Raw genomic sequence first — 21,090 nt, 5'->3', positions numbered from 1 at the left:
TTATAACAATTGATATCTTATTTACACGTAATTATACCTTACTGTAGTAGTTTATTTACAAATAACCCTATCTTCGGATTCAGCAAGTCATCTTTTACTTCAACAAAGTCATTTGTTTCGAAAAATTCTTCGAACTTGGTAAAGTTAAAATTGCAAAGTCTTTCAATAACGTTTCTATAGACACTATTGCTAAGAATATTTCGGAAAACATCTTTAGTTTTCTTCCCAAAGGACTCCGTACACATGTTGATAATTTTCTCAGCACACCCGTTGGTCCATATTGTTTCCTCCAAGAATATGTTGTATCTTTCGTTTTGGTCGAATACTCGACACTGAAAATGTAACAATACATATTTTATCTCCAAGGTTTCCGAGATGGCTTGTAAGTACATAATTTCTGAGGGGACAGACACGATGACACGACCCATTGGACACGACAGGATAATTAATATTAGGCGCAGGACCAAATTTTTCAGAATACCATTCTAACCCAATGATTTATTTCTATGAAAATCTATTTTCTTCTATCTAAGTATAGAAGATATTTTATTTCAGATAAGTACATACCTCTTCATTCCCATCATCCGACATGCAAACTTCAGACTTAAAGTCCAACAGCGCCAGAACTAAGTACAAGGCAATCTTGTCCTCCACATCTTTTATATCAAACCCTTCCAACTCCATCAGAATTTCAGCAGACTTGCTCGGGATGACAGTGGAAGTCTGGTCTTCGTTTGAGGATATTTTTGTGACAATATCTGAAGTTTTCTGCCTCAATATGTCGCTGTCGTCTTCTAGAAATGTTACCAACGTGGATAGTATTGTTGATTTGTATTCGACTGGAAAAGCAAAAGAGTATTACGAGGGTTCCGCTCATCTCGCATAATCTTTATTGACCAAAACTCATTTCGCATAACTCGTATGGTCTAAACTTTTTTGGCCGAACCATCACTTTGCCAAGACTTATGTGGCATAAGGCTCGTTTCGTCTAAAACTCTTTAGGCACAATCTTTAAACACCTAAGTTTCATTTGCTCAAATTTATGTTCGTCTTTACCTATGTATAATCTTGTTTCTCCTAATGTTATCTTAATAAATAATATATTAAGTATGTAGTAAATGTACAAATTGTGGTATTTTTCTCCTACATCCCGAAAATCACGATATTGTATGATCAAAAAATCGAAAGTTAAAGACCAATATAATTATTACAAACCCCATAAGATCGAAACCTAAAAATAGGTGCGACGACGAGCAAAGCGAGGAGGAGCGTGTTAGGTGCACATGTTCATCAAAACCAAAGCGGAGCGCAGCGAAGCGGAGCGGAGCGTTTTCCAAACAGCGGAAACAATACAAGGCACCAGTTTGCGCTATGTAGGGAGACGCTCCGTCAAAGTTAAAGCCAAACGAATATTATTACTTTGTATAAACCTATGCCATAGCATTATTAGGCTATTCAAGATTTGGCAATACCATTATTAGGCTAAACAATGTTATGCGAAATAACTTTTTACTAAACGAGATTTATGCCATACGATTTTCGGCGTAACGAGACTTTGACCAAACGTTACTATGCAATACGAGATTAGGCAAATAAATCTTATGCCAAAAAAGGTAGAACCGTATTACGATTATGCATTTTTTTTTTCGAAAGTACTATAAAATTTCCCGATAGCTAATATCAGTCCTCTACTGCATCTAATCCTATGATAGTGGGGGAAACAAATTTAATCGGACAGTAGCTATTATTAACTTTCATGGGGAGCATTAGGTTTTAGGTATGTACTTAATTTAATAACGAAACTTACACTTCTCTTCCGCACTAAACCCGTCCAATTTAAATGCTAGCAAATCCTTGATGTTCCTTTCCAGAAATTGTACCACCACTTCCCTTATACCGTCATTATTCTCTGAAGAACTGCAAACGTATACAACTCGGATAATGTCTAGAACTTTGTCTTTACTAAGGCTTGAAGACTTCAGTTTTTCATGAACGAACTTCAGAAGACTGTCCAAGTATATGTAAGTTACATTTTCGTGTCCTGTTTCAACATGATTAACCAAGGCTGATATAAGTTCATCATCAGATATTTGGCTACCGTTTGCTACTATCATTCTTTGTGTGCCGTCCTCTAAAGATAGAACTTTTAAGGTTTTCTGAATACATTCTAAGTATGTGTTGTTCTTCAAAACACTACATAGGCTTTGTAGGTATTCTTCATCTTTCCTTAGATCTTTCAAGATGGCGATTTTATCTGATGTTTCACATAAATGCTGTAGGAATTTGGACTGATTCTCTTCATCAAATTTATCGTATAAAACCAACAAATAGTTCAAAACTGTCAAGACTACTTCATAAGAGTCATGGGACAAAGTTTTAATAATTATTTTCGATACATCTTCTGGCTTATATTCGTTTAGTATGACGAAATATAAATACGCTGCGTTGGCCAGGCACACGTCTTTTCCGGATGTTATGGCAGATGTATTTTTACCGAATATCAGCTGTTGAAGATATCTTTCAAGGTGTGATAGCATTTCTTGAGTTATCAGCTTTGGAAATCTGAAAAAAAAATCATGTGTTATTCAACCACACCAAAAGTGTAATGCTGATATTCATAAAATTTGTTTCAATAAACTAGGTCTCACAAAAGCATAAAACAGTTTCCTGATTAAGCTGAACTAAACGAGAAAACGAAAACCCTTTTTTCGATTTTGCAAACTCAAAAACACATTTTCATAATATACAATACCGAACTCACTTCCACAATATCAAGTTGATAACCTTCACATATTCGTCTGCAATCACATAGCACGGCACTCCACTGACCGCTTGGTGCAATATCCAGAATGTGCCCTCGACATATTGCGATAGTTTTGCGACAGTTTCGGGCTCCAGAATAAGGCCGTCTGGTTTACTGTCTAGCTGTTTGATTAGCTGGAAGAAGGAAATAATTACACTCATTATCGTCAGATAAGGATAAATATCTCAAACCAAGTCAAAATCCTCAATATTCTCGGAAAAGAAAATTAGTTTGGTTTTGACAGAGGCCTATGTCCAGCGGTGGACTGCTGTAGGCTGATGATGATGATACAAGGGACGTTACTTAAACTGCTATAAATACCTAACATTTAACTGCAACGAATACACTATGATCAAGGCTCATGTAGCTAATCTTCATTCATCCTTAACGGCGCAAACTTTTCTAATTTCAATTTAACAGTACTAGCATTACAAACTCACCTGCAACAGAACCCCATGACAATAGTTCCTACAGACCCCTCCACCGACCAACACCTCAAACATCTTCACCACATGGCCCGGGTACTGCTCGGGTGATATCAGCGGCTGCATCGCTTTAGCCGCCAGTTGCCGGGTCTTGAGCACGGCGCTGCGGGCGCAGGATAGCACGTGCGGGATGAAGGAGACTAGCTGTGGAGGGGGTAATATAATGCTATAGTTAGATATTCTGAAGGCAGAAATTCTAATTTTAACACTGTCACTATAAATTTTGCCAGCAAAAATGACCTTATCGGGAACACTCAGAGTCGAATTTAAATTGAAGAAAATAAGGTTTTGATAGCTCTAAGATTATAGCGTAATCATGTGTGTGTGTGTAATATGTGTATTTATTTGGCAAATTCAAACGTTTTAGGGCTGATTATATTTATGAAAAGGATGCATTACTGGCTTATTAGAGTTTTTCTAGGTGCTTATGTAGTCTCAGTGTAAAGTTTGAGACAGTGCCCTATAGCGATACGTAGTGTTACTTTTAAATTAGAAACATTGCCACCTAGCGACGAACGACGAATTATAAATAAGAAACAGTGCCATCTAGCGAAAAGTAACATTACTTATTAGAAACAGTGCCATCTAGCGACTCGTAGACTTACTTATAAATTAAAAACTGCCATCTAGCGACACGTAGTTTTATTTATAAATAAGAAACAGTGTCATCTAGCGACAAGTAGCATTACTTATTAAAAACAGTACTATGTAACGACAAGTACTATTACATATTAAACACAGTGCCATCTAGCATAAATTAGAAACAGTGCCATCTAGCGACACGTAGCATTACTTATAAATAACAAACAGGGCCATCTAGCGACCAACACCCTTACTTTCAAGTTGGAGACAGTGCCCTCTAGCGAGGAGGGGTAGAGAAGTCGCACTTTTGTATGACTATTCTATTGGTCGCTAGATGTCATGACCAATAGTCTTACTTCTATGTTGGCAACAGTGCTATCTAGCGGCGAATAGACAAACATTTAGAACCAGCGCCATCTAGCGACGAGTAGACTTACCTTCAAGTTGGACACAGTGCCCTCTAGCGAGGAGGGGTAGAGCCTGGCCAGCAGCAGCAGCACGGGGTACAGTGAGGGCTTCAGGAGACGCGAGTCCGCGGCCTCACTGGCTTCTTGGAGTTTGTTCTGGAATGGAGTTTGATAAAATATATCGTAAGATTAGGCGTGTACGCCTATACTACGGAGAAACAAAAATTAAATGGGAGAATTGAAATTCATTTATTCAAACGTTACACTCGTGGGTCTAAAATCCCTAATGCCACCAAAAACTTACCATGATTTATGATGATATGATGAGGTTGTACAACTGAGTATATCAGCTTTGCGCTCCTAGTAGGTTACATAACGGAAAGACTAAAATTTACTCTCGCAAACAGCGCACTCACCAGCATAAAATCATACAACTGCGGGTATCTCAAGAAGAAGATGCGTCCGGTCATCTTGTTCCGTACGCACAGGTTGTCGCCGTCCTTACTGCGCTGCACGCCGAATATGCGCACTGAATAGCATTTGGAATAATTGCGCTCCTGTTCTCTTTGCACGGTACCGTTATCGACGTATATTAACGTCATGACATCGTAATTAGCGATAAACACGGCGGTGGGATTGGTCTCTAGCACGCATGCACGACGTTACATTAAATAACGTAACGTACATTACGTTATCACGTCAGGGTACGTTAAATAATGAAGGCGGTTCATAATTTACAAAATACACACTTGCAAACAGCACACTCACCAGCATAAAATCGTACAACTGCGGATATCTGAGGAAAAATATGCGTCCGGTCATCTTGTTCCGCACGCACAGGTTGTCGCCGTCCTTACTGCGCTGCACGCCGAATATGCGCACTGTGAGCGCGCTGAATAGCAGCGTGGAGGAGTTGCGCTCCTGGGGAGGTTACATAATATTTATTTTAATAATGATTATAAACTATAATCCTACTAATATTATAAAGGCGAAAGTTTGTGTGTATGTTTGTTTATTACTTCTTCACGTCAAAACGGCTGATGCGATTTTAATGTTGTTATGGAGTTAGCTGACAAAAAGTAGCCTATGTGTCTCCAGGGTGATTGACACACTTGAAGAAGAAGAAGAAGAATGACAATTACATTGTACAGTTTGTAGTGCTTGGGTTTCTCACAGTAGTGGTGGCTTTATAAAAGTAAATTTATGCATTCAACTACACATGTGTATGTCTCTTACCGGCCAAGTGTTAGCATCGAATCCTCTAATAGCAGTCAACAATCCCTCCCCCACGTAGCTGGCGCTCGCCTCGCCCAGAGTCGTGTTGCGGAACAGTGCGCGCAGGATGTTGAGACTGTGCGTTCTGGGGACATAAATATGAGATGAGATATAATACGTGTTTGGAATATAAAATAATAATATGGCTGCGTTCCCAACTAAACTGTAGGTACGATTGCTGCGAACTTATTAAGAATATTAGCTACGAGGTTCCACGTAGGGCCCAGAGACGCACGGCGTGCGCGCGCCGCCTGTTCGCCACGGTGTCTCGTAGAACCAACGCAGGTGAACGAGCCCCTCTTCACAGAATGGTTAACCAGTACAACACTACCTTTGAAGATATCGATATATTTTCAAATACTAGGGCTATGTATAGGAGGGAGGTCTTGCATTGTTTAAATATGTAACTCTTTGAATAAATATGTACTTAATTTGGGATTTGTGTATTTTAGTGTAATAACATATAGTATATAATAGTATATCATATAATAAGTAAGTATATAATTGTTATTTATTATTTGTAATATCTTTAATATAAAAATACCTACTCGATTTGTTATTTGAGCTTAAGTATAAATTATATCGCTTTTGTATAGCGGATAGTATGTTTAAGTAAGTTATTAAGTTTTTTAAGTTTAAGTTTTTTTTTTACGTAAGTTCTTTTTCGTAAGTCAACATAGATTGAGGAACTAGGCCTCATTTAAATTGTTATCTTTAGTAACCTGTGGACAATGTTGTGGGTTATACATTGAACCAACACTTTTCAATATCTTTAGATTCTAAGACTTAATGTATAACTGTTATTTGTCCCAAATAAATAAAATAAAAAATAAAATAAAATAAAAATAAACTGAAACAGTTAGCCTACTGGGAACGCAGCCTAAACACCACATAAAAGCGCCGCCGTAAGATTGGAACAACGCGGTGCGCTGTGGACCCTTTCCGCAATCATTTATATAACAGGTAAAAAATTACGTGACCTGCGTGCACTAATTTTATTGACAATACTACGCTGAAATTGAACAATTTGGTGCTCAAACCCACCTGGTCTCAACCTCCGCCGCGTTGTGTGGCTGGTGTGGGTCGAGGTGCGCCAGCGCCAGCAGCCGCGCCATGCAGCGGTGGAAGCACCTGGGGAGCCCGTTGACCTGAAGTTCTGTAGTTACTAGTGCCTGCGAATGTGGACGGTATTTTGTGAGTAGGTATACAGGGTGTTGTGTAAATACTGGACCAAGTGGGTGACTCGGGACGTCAAACTGACAACTTTAAGAATGCGAAATACGCGAAAAAATACGTAGGTTCACCATGTAAATTTTTTACTATGGAAAAATTTAATAATACGTCACGGCGGCGGGCGTCATTGAAGTAGAAAAAATGGCGGAAGGAATATCGCTTACTAAACACTGAGGAACCCTAAGTAAGTCACTTTCATTGTTGCGACGAGCCCAACACACATTTAATTTACATACACTCAAAGTAAGCCAGTTTGCTGCCGCGCGCCAATCACGTCGCACCTACGCACCCATACACTCTTATGTCGCCGCTATTGTGGTGCCTCAGTGTTTTATTAAACGAGATTCCTTCCGCCTTTTTTCTACTTCCATGGGCGGCGTATATATCGCGATCCGCGATAAATAAAACGCTGTGATGGGAACGCGCATTAAACGAGGTGTCGAAGTAGATAAAGGATCTGTACATGAAATAATGAGTATAAATAACCTGTATAATATAAGGCACTCCAGCGCTTCTTCTAGTCGCACACAGCTTGTCACTTCCTCCTCCCGCGATGTCGGACATTAGGCCACTCAACCAGGAGTCAGGGAGAGAGAGAAGGGACTCACTGCGACAACTCCATAGTCTGGGAGAGAGAGAGGTGTGAAATAAGTTGGTGTTGAGTGAGTTATGCGTAGCTTTAAATGGTTTTGAAGTTGGATTTACGGGAAAGAAAGTGGCGCTAGTATTAATGCAGCGTGTCAGCTATACATGCTATATTCCATAAAAAATAGCACTGCTGTTTTGCCGTGGAAGAGTAACTCCCATACCCCTTTTCAAAGGTTCCCATATGCTTACTATCCGCTTGTATCATCGCGTCGTGTAATGTCTTCTTATACTGGAGAGTAACTCACCCTTGAGTCACTCGACTACCTGGGTAACTATAGCATGAGTTCTATGACGTTAGATTGACAGATGCTTATGTTTGATTATATTATCTGGTAAATGTTGGTTTTCCCTTGAAAACTAACAAATGACAAATAAAATGTATGGAATTAACAGCTGTCACAGGACTAGTTGTATATTAAACGAAGTATAGCTAAATAAACTAGTTCTCACCTAGTAAGCAGCATATTAAACCCCACATACGCCTGTTCAAACGCCCCCCTATGCTTGGTCTCCGCCAGTAGCGTGGTGAGATGTCGGCCGATGCTGACGACCTGCGCGTGAGTCACCGTCGAGTCACGCGACTCGCCCTCGATCGTGAGCCGGGACGAGATCGAGCCTAGGAGGAGGGATACCTGCGGGTAGTTAGTATAAAATGTATTTATTTAATTATGTTTATTTCCATGTTTTTTAACACTTTTTATTTAATTTAAAAACTTAGGTTTAGTTACATTTTACAGCGAATAACATATTATAAAATTATGTCAAATTTACAGTTGTTACCATTGGGTATGTTTTATTTCATTGGGCTTGGGCCCACTTTGATAAGCTATGATTGATGTCTGACATGAAGTCAGATTTTTATTCTATTCTACTCTACAACATCTACACTACATAATAATATAATTCACAAGTTCATTGGAAGACATAGTTTAAGCGCTGCTCACACTTTTGATATTGTAACTCTACTTAAATATGTATATGGTGTAAAGCTAAAGTTTGTGTAACTTTTAAAGTTTGTGTTTGAGTAAAATATAAATAGAGCAAAAAGTATTTGTTTACCTCTTTAACAGATCTCCACGCACAAAGCAGTACCATTTGTGCCGTCACCTGGCCACTGCCCAGCTTCACACCGCTGTAAATTAAACATATTTACATTTAATGAAGAACAAGAGTTTTCCACCACAACCGCTGCATATTAAGTTAAGCTATAACTGCTTGAAATAAATGAAGTTATAGCGATTGATCCCTGTGAGCAAATTTTGTTTTTCTCAACACTAGTCGATAGATTATTCGATTTATTAAATCAGCGCCCCTGTCGGTAACGTTCGAAACTAAAACGAATACAAATTCCGGTGAAACTAGTGTCAAAAAATTTCGTGATTCGGTGAAGGATTGCATCAGAACTAAGGTCAGATAGAAATCTAATAAAGCCAAAGCCAAAGTCCATCCAGCAAACACAATATAAAATCTAATGTTTATTTTTTCGCTTATTCTGACTGTACTGCAGGGCGATCACGAACAATATAGAATCGAATGCGAGTGCGACTATTGTCAACTTGACAGCACTTTCGAACACTTTTTACCTATAGAATTGACAGTTGTCGCACTCGTATTCGATTCTATACGTTAGCTCGAATTTTCGTGATACGGGTACAGTTGCCCGAGCACAGGATTCGAAACCTCCGTTTACGTTGCGTATCGTCAAATGTCACTGTCAAAATGTAAGGCAAATTTGCATGGAAGTAATAATACAACAGGAATGCGCACTGCACCAAAAAAACGAGCCGACAAAGATAGTCAGCACGGAGCCCTCCATCTCTTTCTATTTTTGGTGACCATAATTTTAGGTAATTCATGAGACATCACTTCTAATCTATCATGTCGCGAATAGGTGTCGATGGTCTCAAAGTCACCTATTATTCGAATAATTCAATTGCAATATAGGTACGAATGTATTTTGGTGATATGACAATTGAGTAAACAAATGGGGTGAAGGTAAAATTTGTATAGATGTGTTGTTTCAGCGCAATCTGCAATGTAATATTGATATGTTTATTTTTCCATATCAATTAGATATTCCCAAGGTTTGAACTAGCAACAACAATCTGTCTTTTTACCAAATTCTACTAAGATGGACTGGTTTTAATTAGAGGTAGGATTGACGTAAATAATACGATGAGCGAAATTCAAATTTCAAAAAAAATATCTCAACCTAAGTGCTTCCGCCGGTTTTAAGCTTGATAAATTATCTTATAATACTCGTATCTATCACCAAAAAAATCAACAGCTCATAACTCTTTACCAGCCTTATAAGACAACAGCCACAATAATACCTAATGATACTTAGGTATAAAATAAAACAAAAAGTTGAATGAAACAGGTCCTAATTAATGGAAAGTGATTCAAAAGTACGAATGAATGGTCACCCTAACCATAACGTCTCTCACAACAGTATAAACGGCATCCGTCATCTTGACAACTTCGGTCTTGTCGTAAAGTATTTAGAAAAACTACCAATATTTTTTATGAAATTATTATTCATACAAATACCAAATATTTCATTAAAATTACATGTTTATAATGATTTATTATAAATTTGTTTTTGAAAATGATATGATATACAGTAGTCTATGAGTTAATTTAATATTTTTTTTTGCATAGGTCTCTTCATACAAAATCTACCAAAGTTTACACAACTAAATCCTGGCAATTTAAAAGGGCTCTGTGGTAACCCTCTCTATCGGCTCGCGGCCTCTTTCACTTCAAATAAAAATCTTAAGGTGAATTCGTTAGGTCTATTTTTGTTTGCATCATTTTGGTGAGTGCGCATTCCTGTTGTATTATTACTTCCATGCAAATTTGTTAGTTCCAAAAGTGGCATTTGTTTTTTCCATGTTAGGTGGACTTTCACCAAACGCTAAACGTATTTAGTAGCCTGTCATACGTCTGTCAGTTAGGTCAAAATGTATTTAAATTTTGATTTAAATACGTTTAGAGTTTGGTAAAACCCTTCGTGTAGATTCGAAAATAGTATCGAATCCTATGCTCGCGCCTCTGATATATACCGCAACATAGAATAGAAAAGAAGAAAAAAATATTTTATTGAACACCACATAAATCAGACGTACAAAAACATACTTATAGACTAGAACCAATGTACAATAGGCGGCCTTATCGCTGAGAGCGATCTTTTACAGGCAACCTTATATTCACCTGTCCATAGGCAGATGTCCTTCAGGCGAGGAGTTATTCACAATAGGCGCGGCGCAGTCCGTCACTCGCATGCACGTGGATATCACATCCGCTATGAGGGCAGACCACTGCTGGGATGAAGATATTGCACTGGGGAAAGAAGAGTTATAGGGTTATGACCAGATGGGACAACGGTAATGAGGAGGAGAAAAATATATAAAATCGAATAACTATTTTTTTTCTTTAACCTCTAGTGTCCCACTGCTGGGCAAAGGTCTCTCCTTGAATAACTAATTAAAAATATAAAAACGATGTTACTTAAAGAACTATAAAATAATGTTAATTAACAAATAAACATGCAAATTACAAACTACTTAACTTATTAAAAATTCCAGAAATTGAAGCTCTGCTGGAGATTTCTGCCGCCATTTCGGATTTAACGTGACACAACTATTACAAAATTCAAATTGTGGAATGTAATACCAGCAATTTTCTTGCTTTATGGCTTAAAAGCTTGTATTTCGATACCATATAGGTAATATTATTAATACAAAGGTTCCTTACTCAGCATCTACATCCTTGACCACATGTGCTATACAGTGCAGTAGTCCGTACATGGGTGCATGGGCCGCGGCCGTCAGAATGCACTGGGAGGCCGTCGCTAACTATTCATTCAGTTTTTGAAGTATACTAAACATCAACCCGCTTATTAATTACTGCCAGTTTGAATATTATATCTATTAATAGCTGTCAGTTACTCTCATACGATTTTGAAACATAAAGAGTTGCATTCTGTCCAAATCGTATGAAAGTAACTGACAGTTATCGATAAATAGAGTTATTGAAACTGGCAGTTACTCGATCTAGTCCGCCATCTTAGATATGCCACTATTTTGTATTTAGAACTACGTGAAATGACTAATAGAACATTTGTGGAATTTAATACTCGCAATTTTCTTGCTTTACGGCTTAATAGCTAGTATTTCGGTAATTTCGGAGCTAGTGAGGAAGCGGTAGAACTGACATGAGGGGAAATATAGGTAATGTTATTAATATAAAGGTTCCTTACTCAGCATCTACATCCTTCACCACGTGTGCTATACAGTGCAGTAGTCCGTACATGGGTGCATGAGCCGCGGCCGTCAGTATGCATTTTGTGGCTATTTCTAACTCTTCATGCAGTTTGTGAAGAAGTATTGTGAGGAGAGCGTAGGTTGATGCTGACGGGATTTCGCTGGAATAGACGGTTTTTTTGCGGTTATAAACATATAGATAGTTATGACAAGAAATTGTGTAGGGATGTTTAGCATAATACCATAGAATAACGAGTACTACTTGATCTATGATAATACCTGTTATCTGCTGGGAATGCTGAATTTATGAATTCAGTATTTTTTACGTAAGAGATTCACAAAGATTCTTAATAATTTTCCTTTTATAATATTATTAGCAGTGCTTGCTGCAATAGACGAATAACGCACCAATGAATGGCATCACACAGTTTTGACGCATTTCACACTCGCCTTCTCCTTCTCTAATGGGACTTAGGTACTTTGTCTTAATGTGTAAATCTAGATTATACTTTAATAATTTTACGATTACTGTAACGAAATACCTAAAATCCCTTGATTATCAGTCAACTGAAAGTCTACTAACATCAACTAGCTAAAATTAATTATTAAATTCTCATTTTTCTGTACGCATGCCTTAATCTTAATTTTAAATTAGTAAGTACCCATAATATAGTACAAGTTTATATAACAATTTCATTATTATCAACTGTTATCGCTACTTTACTGAATGTACATTGCTTAATTAATTGTTTAAGAGTGTGAACATCTGATAGATAACTGCATCATTGATTATTTCTGAGAAAGTCACTGATGTCTATATTACAGGGTTTCCCTAGTTTAGACATCAGAGGATTACCGCATACGGACTATTACATAATGTGATTATCTAAAAACCTTATTGTTACAAGGAATATTTACATGATTAAATTAATTATTAAGTAATTTATTATACTTCTATAATATAAGTTCATTCTAGCAATTGTAACTAGTATTGTGGTACTTTTTGTGTAACATTTTTGAAATAAAGTTTATTTATTTATTTATTAGGGTCTGATGATCTTATTTCTCACCTCTCGTTTCCTTGCAGTAATATATGAGGTAGTTTTTTATTCAGCAACTTTAGTTTGTAAGCGGCTGATACACACTCGGTCGGTTTCACGCACGACGCCTGTCGCAATATGTCTTCTATTTCTAGAGATATAGAGTACTTTTTTGCCTGTGAAATAAAGATAGAATCATTTCATAGATTATCGTGTTATCATATAAAATATACTCCCCCAACTTTCAAAAAATCAAAATCAAAACTTTTTGGGTCAGGTAGGTACTATAAAACGAGCCTTGATTTAAATTATAGTTGATTTTATTACATATATTATATAAAATCTATCGATATAATGACAAGAACTTTACCTCAAGTAAATCAACAGGACAGTTACAGAGTATCTGCAAAGCGTAGCACTTGTTGTTCTCATAGCTGTCCTCTAAACGTAACAGCAACTTCTCTACATAGTCTTCGGTCCATAATCTGAAATAAAATATCACGAATTACCATACACTCAATTATTTATATATTCAAGTCTATTTGTGATACGACTAATTTGGATTTGTAAAAATTGGATATTATAGCCATAGATATTAAATTATCAAGCTTAAATTAAATGTTAATAGGTACTCATGATATCATTAAAATCTACGGTTTTAGAAATATAACTTGTACTGACCTTGTATACCCGTCAAAATTGAGTTGTTCCCCCCACACAAGTGTCTGCAAGGCAACAAACTTCCTACTGTAATTGGCACCTTGCAACAAGCTGTCGAAGCAGAACCTTCGAAGTTGCTCAAAGAAATGTAAGTAATAGTCACTGTTGTTAGTTTCGTCCTCGGTGGGCTTTTGTCTCTTTAGAACTTTGTAGCTTTCTTCTAAGCGTTTCATGAACTGTAAGAGAAAAGTGAAATTGAGTGTTATGATATTTTATCATTACATATTTTACACAAGTTTCATTCAGGGGCAATAACTATCACCACGACAAAAAAAAAATGCACAAATTTTGTTTTTAGACAGTGATATAGTTAGTCGAAAGGGGGATGACTCTGAGGGTCATTCTAAACAACTTTTGTTCTACTACGAATCTTAGGGCCTTACCACAAAAACTTAGATAGTATTTACAGGTGTTTAGCGCTGTCAAACCCCTACAAAATCTGTCAAATTTCGTTTTAAATCCTTGTTAAACAGTTTTAAAGTTTTTTATGGTAGTGCAGTTAAGTTTTTCTTTCTTTTCAGATAAAACTACTAATCACAGTAAGATAGATAGATAGATAGATAACTCTTTATTGCACACAAACACAGAAATTACAATAGAATATGCACAACATAGACGGTACAAATGGCGGCCGTAAGATTGTTTTCCTTTTACGGCAAGTCTGAAAAAATGCATTCTTACCTTTTTCACAAACGACAGGGTCAACTGGCGGAAGTTGGGCGACTGTGCGTTGATGTTGTACTTGAGATAGTACAGGACGAAATCAAAGTCACCGCGGGCAAATACCTCCGTTGACTTCGGAGATTCCACTATTAGAGATAGGGATAGTATTCGAGTCTGAAAAAGAGAAATAAAATTGTTATGTAGTTAGTTAGTAATGTCTAATGATGATGCTAGGATCCTGGGTTTGATACCCGGCCAGGATAGATATTTGTATTTGTGTCTGGGATGTTCTCGAAATATAGCAATATCGCCGTCCTTATGTCTACATCCAGTGCACACTGGTCATGTGGTCATTCAACGACTGACAACCAATTTGACTGCTTCAAATTGGTGCATGAATACAAGATATAAATGGTTGTGTTATTTGACAGAATAGATTTAGAAAGAACGAATTTTCCTTACCTCTTCCAAAGAATCTATAGCGGCTCGCTTTAACACATCATAATGTATCATGCCTTTCCATTCACTCTCATTGTTATTGGACGCTTGGCTGGTGTAACCCGACTTTCGAGCTACAGACAATAGCATTAGAATGCATTTTAGCTCGCCCCCCTGTAGTTGCGTTTGCGATGATGCTGTTTGTTTTATGTGACTTATGCTAGAAGAAAAAACATGTTAAATTATTATTTTTGACTGTATTTTAAGGTGATAATTAAAGTGATATAAGTCGTATCAATAAAGAAACGAATGTAAAATGGCGCCACTACATCATCACTTTTACTTGCACATCCGTAACCTTCTTTTTTGGCACAAGATGGTCTAAACTGAACACAGCCATTTCAGATTCGTTTCTTTATTAGCGCTTCTTATACTGTATTGCATCTCAATCCTCAGAATAATCAAACCTACATTTAAAAAAAACGCTTAAAAAATTCAAAAGTTACAACACAATTTAATTCGAAAAACCAACTTTAACCCACACTTACATAAACTCCATAACCCCCGGGTCAGAACCCACAACATTGACCAGCAACTCGTCCAGAACTCGCAACACTTGCGAGTGCACATTCTGAGTCCTCACGTAGTGTATTACAGGTGCCACCCACAGAGACACAGTGTCGGGGCTGTCTGAGCAGCGTTGGGAGAGACGGGTTAGCGCTACTGTGGCCTGGAGAAAAGGGTTGAGTTATACAGGGTGTAAATCAAGTGCTGAAAAATTTAACTGCATGGTCTTTAAACTCAAACTCAAACTCAAATTTTTTTATTCATCGTACAAATATAAAATTTTCTGATGAACGTCAATTTTTACAAATTACTCTCCGTTCGGATAAGGGGGGGCTCTTTCTGTCTAAGGAGAAGAACGGAGGCAAGAAACTCCTGAGCCATCTTTTCAAAAAAAGACTTAAAACTAGTTGGTATACAATACATATAAGCTTAATAATTATTATTATAATAATATGAGCAGAGCTAACTACTTATCACAGCCATGCATTAACGTCCTCTAAGTAATCATCAATTTTATAATAAGCTTTTTTTAATAAGCTTTTTTACTGAGTTTCTCTTTAATGTAACAACTTTATGTCATACTGAACATTATTTTCAAGAAACAGTCCGTAATCCCTGATGGTGTAGTCAGCTTTCCGCTGTACATTTGTATTCACGTGATACGTTGCGAGCCGTATCGCCATTTTTGAATGAGTACAATGCAATTAGCGTACACAACTACAATATAGATGTGCAGGTTTCTTCACGATGTTTGCCTTTCACCGTAAGTGCGATGGTATTGTAATTTAATTCCAAAGAACTCATTGGTATGTGTCAGCGCCGGGATTCGAACTCGCATCTCTGGCGTAATAGAGGGCGCTAACCCGACTGAGCTACCACCGCTCATCAATCATTCATGCTTGAATAAATTTAATATAGAACTGACTTGAAGATTGTTTTTATATTCATAAATAAAAAAATACTCACACTAGCCTGCACAGCCTGTATGTTCAACGCGTCGATCAACAAGGCAATAAGTCCGTCTATTTTCTCCAACAAGTGTTTGGGACCTAGCTCCTCTGTCAAAGCAGTTAATATCACATAGTAACTCTTTCTAGTACTGTCTAGAGTGGACAGAGCGGTGAATAGGTTGTTTATTGCTGTGTCGTCACCTGGAAATAAGAAAAAACATAACTTTAGCATAGTTTAAACAGTAATTAAATAAAAATACTAGTCAGAATTCCAGTCAGATCTGCATAATATAATATATCCATCATAAACAATAAAGTTATCTTTCTCTATACAGCTATACTGCCTATACTGCATTCTTTCTTACTTGACACAAAAGGTAAACGTTTACAATTTATTATACATACATAGATAAATATGAATGGGACGAGCACTATACGAGTTTATCTAGGCACATAAAGATGCCATAACTCAGAGCTCAATAGTATAAATAATAGCGAAATGAAATATGAATAGGATACTTACCTAATTTTCTCAAGCGGCTGCCATATTTCACGACGCAAGTCAACGTTTGCGCCGCTAGGTGGCGCACGCTGTCCATGTAGTGTTCTAAATGCGACCATATGTGTACGAGCAGAGAGTCCACTATCGCTAGACCGAGGGCGCGATCTTCAACTTTTTCTAGAGTTTTAGCTATTTGCAGTACAGTGCGAGATACTCCGAGCGTGAATGTTGTGTCTGATGAACTTCTGTGAATTAAAAAGATAATCTGTAGCTCATCTGTAGATAATCTGTAACCTACTGATATATATCAGTAGGTTATACTTTCGTATAATTTTCTAATTCAAAGCCGATAATTGTTTCATTCTCATTCTTCTTCAATCGTGTAAATGCACTAAGCTAACTTCCTCCAGTGTTTTGCTACTCTTATTGCGAGATCATTCATTCTCATAATGTTAGTTTAATATCAAGTAATACTTACTTATTTTACTTAATAAAATTGTTACATTTGTTTATGCTACATAACTTATTCAAGGAGGTTAATCAATACAGATTTATTTTGGATTCCTGTTATGAAACTTTGGAATTTATCATACCTTTCTCCAATCCTCAATATCCTCTCAGTCAGTGCAATAAGGGCTGGTTTCCCTTGCACATGCTTCGACTGCAAGCTTCCCACTGGCACTACAATAGCTATGGCCGAGTATAGGGACAATTCACCCGCATCACTCTGAAGATATACTTGTAGATCGTTAGGTGTGTCACTTTGTAATATCTGTAAGAATAGAATTGGGAATGTAAAAAATTATCAACACTCAATTCAGCCACTGTTGTGCTACAGAAATTTTCGTGCGAAAGTGCATGAAGATCAGGACTCTTAATTATTGTTATATGTGTGTAAAAGGGGCTACTTAAATACAGTGTTGGTCCAAGCCTACAATCATTTATATCCTATGATTTATAATGGATGCATGGAACTAACTTCCCCAATACGCCTCATATGGTAACAACTAATTATCTGTGAATAAACCTTAATAAATAAATAAATAAATCATACTTACATAAGAATACATTATACTTACATAAGAATACATTATACTTACATAAGAATACATTAAAAAAGTACCTACATGAATCCAAGAATCTTCTCCAATCTCACAGACATACATAGTCAATATCACTATGCCTGATAGAGACTTAGTATCCATAGGCACATCATCCTCAAACATCAAGTGTTTGATACTAGCTCTTATGCTCTTGAACATAGAGATCAACTTGGATTTGTTGGCTGGTGATACTTTCTGCACTACATACAGAAGCAGGCGCAGTGTGAAATGTGCTAAGTTGAATATTTCATTCTTTTCAGTTGGAGATAATGCTCGTGACTGGCTGAAATATTAAATGGTCTTTTATTAAGGCACTTTTAAGAGAGATACAGTTTGTAAGTACAATCTATTTCATAACATTATTTATTAGAAAGGTTTGAACATCAAACAAATCTAACAAAACAATGCATTTTCCAAAATAAAGTCCCCATATAGTAATAAAAAAAAACTGTTTTAAAAATCCAAGATGGTTAATAAATGGAACAAGGTATAGTAATGCTACATTACCTATCACCAGAGCCAACCAAAGTCTCCACACAGCACTTTAAAGCTCCACTCAGGTACTCCGCAACTGTCAACTCTTCACTCCTCACAGCATCAGCCCCCGGTGGGAAGTTCTCTATGCATGTGAACAGAGTTGTGATAACTCCAACATACTTTGTGTAGTCGTCAGGCAAGTCAGAAGTTAGGACTTGTATTTCTGACGCTAGCTGTGCAGTGAATGCTTTGTGCAAGTCTTTGCTTCTTGTTATTTGTCTGTAATAATTATTTATTAATTCTAAGTCTGAAGTGGTTAATCTACAGTAAATTTACCCATGAACATGTTGGCTAGTGTTTCGATCATCAAATGTCTTTCCTACAATCCTTACTTAATATTATAAATGCGAAAGTAACTGTGTCTGTCTGTCTGTCTGTTACTCTTTCACGCCAAAACTACTGAACGGATTTGAATGAAATTTGGTATACTCCCACGGGAAAACTTTTTAAGGCGAAGCGAAGCGTGCGGGAACAGCTAGTAATATTATAAATGCGAAAGTAACTGTGTCTGTCTGTCTGTCTGTTACTCTTTCACGCCAAAACTACTGAACGGATTTGAATGAAATTTGGTATACATATCACACACATACACAACGGAGAGTGCTATACTGTGCCTCAAGCAGACTGTACAGTACTATACTAAGAGAAGGACGCCAATTTTTGCCTGTTTTTTGGATCTGTCGAAGGCATTTGACCTTGTAAATTATAATATTCTGTGGAATAAATTAGAAAAAGAAACAACTTTACCACCCGAGACACTGTCAATACTTAGGTATTGGTATAGTAGTCAGCGTAATACTGTGAAATGGGTTAGCTCGCAATCTGATGTGTACCGGCTGGAGTGCGGGGTAAGACAGGGGGGGCTGAGCTCGCCCCGCCTCTTCAACTTTTATATAAATAAGCTAATCGTTGAGCTCAGCAGCGCCAATATCGGATGTCATGTTGACGGAGTCTGCATCAATAACATCAGTTATGCTGATGATATGGTGCTGCTGAGCCCATCGATTGAAGCTCTGAATAGACTGATCAGTATCTGCGAGTCATATGCGGCGGCTCAGGGGCTCAAATATAACGTTACAAAGAGCGAGTTCATGGTCTTCAGGGCGAGAGGCATGGAATATGACAGTATTCCGTGTGTCTCGCTCTGCGGATCATCCTTGCGCAGAGTTACCCAGTTTAAATATTTGGGCCACTGGGTGACGGATGACCTCAAAGATAACTGTGACATTGAACGGGAGCGTAGGTCGCTGGCTGTCCGCTGCAACATGTTAGCCCGTAGGTTTGCACGGTGTACGAAGCCAGTTAAAGTAACGCTGTTTAAAGCTTACTGTCAATCATTCTACACCTGCAGCCTATGGGTGGACTTTACCCAGCGGACATACAGCGACCTGCGTGTCCAGTATAATAATGCACTGAGGGTTCTGTTGGGGCTGCCGTGGCGATGTAGTGCTTCGGGGATGTTTATGGAAGCAAGTATAAATGGTTTTGCCGCCATCATTAGGAACAGATGTGCATCTCTGATGGCTCGCATCCGCTGCAGTACCAACAGCATCCTCAGTGTCTTTGCTGATCGATGGGACTCTCCATTGACTCAGAGATGGATGCAGTTACACACCAATTAACATATTCTTGTTGTATATAACAAGATGTAAGAACATTGTATTACTAACTGCTATGGACTTCTTGTCTGATAATAAATAAATAATAATAATAATATGGTATATTCCCTGAGAAAGAACATAGGCTACTTTTTATCCCGGAATTCCCACGAGAAAACTTTTTAAGGCAAAGCGAAGCTCGCGGGAACAGCTAGTGTTTTATAAAGTTGGTAGGCCAAACAATCTGAGTGTAGACACTTCAATGGTCAATTGACTGTGGGATTGAGGATTTTATGTTTAATTAAATAACAAACAAGGTATATTAGCTTCAAAGCATTGTGGACAACCAGACAAAAGCCACACTCATTTTTTTTAACTATGACATGATATCAAGTCAACTTACCTTGTCAAGAAGCATTTTATCGGATGTTTTGCAGGAGCTTGAATAAATACTCCAACGAAAAATCTGATCGCAGTATCAGTGAGCTCTTTAGCATCATTTATTATATTTTTAAGCTTCGTCATCTGTTCTTCAGCAGAAGTTGAAGACATAAAACTTTTGAATACAGAGTCATCTTCTGCTGATGAAAAAAATATGAAGAATTATATATTTTCAGAGATGGCAGTTTACTTTATCACGAAAAGTAAGCCCCACAGATATTTTAAAATAAATCTTGTAATTCAATTTAAATAGTATAGTTTCAAAGAATAGTGGTTTAAAACTGACCGATCAGAACTTACCAAAACTATGTTGAAAATCTGGCGTAAATTCAACAGAATTTATTGCGCTGTTTATATTCTTGTGTTTCTTACTTCCACCTCCAGTTATTCTTAGTGTTAAGCCATTCATTTTGTTGCTTTAACTCAGAAAATAAACTAAAATTCACTTGCAAAACTTTCAAAACACGGCAACATGTGACAGCCACGAGTTTACTTTGTAAATTTTGACATTGACGTCTGAGTCTGACACTGACAGTAGATACAGCTTTACGAAGGAAACTATACATCGCATACAGACAATCGAAGTCGTTATTATTCTGAGCATTCAATCATTCAACCAGGAAACATAGAACGCGAACTCGATGGCTGGAATGGAAGCTAGGAAGCTGGTATATTCCTACAAATTGACCCAGATTTCGTTACTGTGTTGACGAGAATCTTCTGGGACTACCACGGGCACCTACACCTACAACCAACGTACCTAAGCCAGCTTCCTGTGTAGTAGGTATAACTAAGAGGAAGATGATATTAAAGATAGGTCTAGTCACTTGCTT

The 21,090-nt window shown here is 37.4% G+C and overlaps 1 protein-coding gene across 1 annotated transcript; it reads right to left on the bottom strand.

Annotated features, from left to right (window-relative positions):
• Positions 1-38: 38 nt before the first annotated feature.
• LOC105392330 (thyroid adenoma-associated protein homolog) lies at positions 39-20,744 on the bottom strand. The gene is made up of 27 exons (XM_048627485.1): positions 20,558-20,744; positions 20,220-20,394; positions 18,189-18,437; positions 17,706-17,964; positions 17,172-17,350; positions 16,600-16,823; positions 16,093-16,277; positions 15,108-15,289; positions 14,584-14,779; positions 14,140-14,295; positions 13,420-13,634; positions 13,109-13,223; positions 12,769-12,914; positions 11,695-11,859; positions 10,647-10,775; positions 8,493-8,565; positions 7,884-8,065; positions 7,272-7,410; positions 6,597-6,724; positions 5,514-5,637; positions 5,046-5,198; positions 4,308-4,433; positions 3,244-3,432; positions 2,762-2,937; positions 1,808-2,562; positions 568-857; positions 39-332 (listed from the first exon to the last, which is right to left on the bottom strand). The coding sequence occupies exons 1-27, from the start codon at positions 20,664-20,666 to the stop codon at positions 39-41; spliced, it is 5,313 nt and encodes a 1,770-aa protein (XP_048483442.1). The 5' UTR covers positions 20,667-20,744.
• Positions 20,745-21,090: the final 346 nt, after the last annotated feature.

This window comes from Plutella xylostella, chromosome 18 (genome assembly GCF_932276165.1).
Source record: "Plutella xylostella chromosome 18, ilPluXylo3.1, whole genome shotgun sequence".
Taxonomy (NCBI): domain Eukaryota; kingdom Metazoa; phylum Arthropoda; class Insecta; order Lepidoptera; family Plutellidae; genus Plutella; species Plutella xylostella.
The sequence above is the reverse complement of the archived record's forward strand: the minus strand, read 5'-3'. Positions and strand labels throughout refer to the sequence as shown.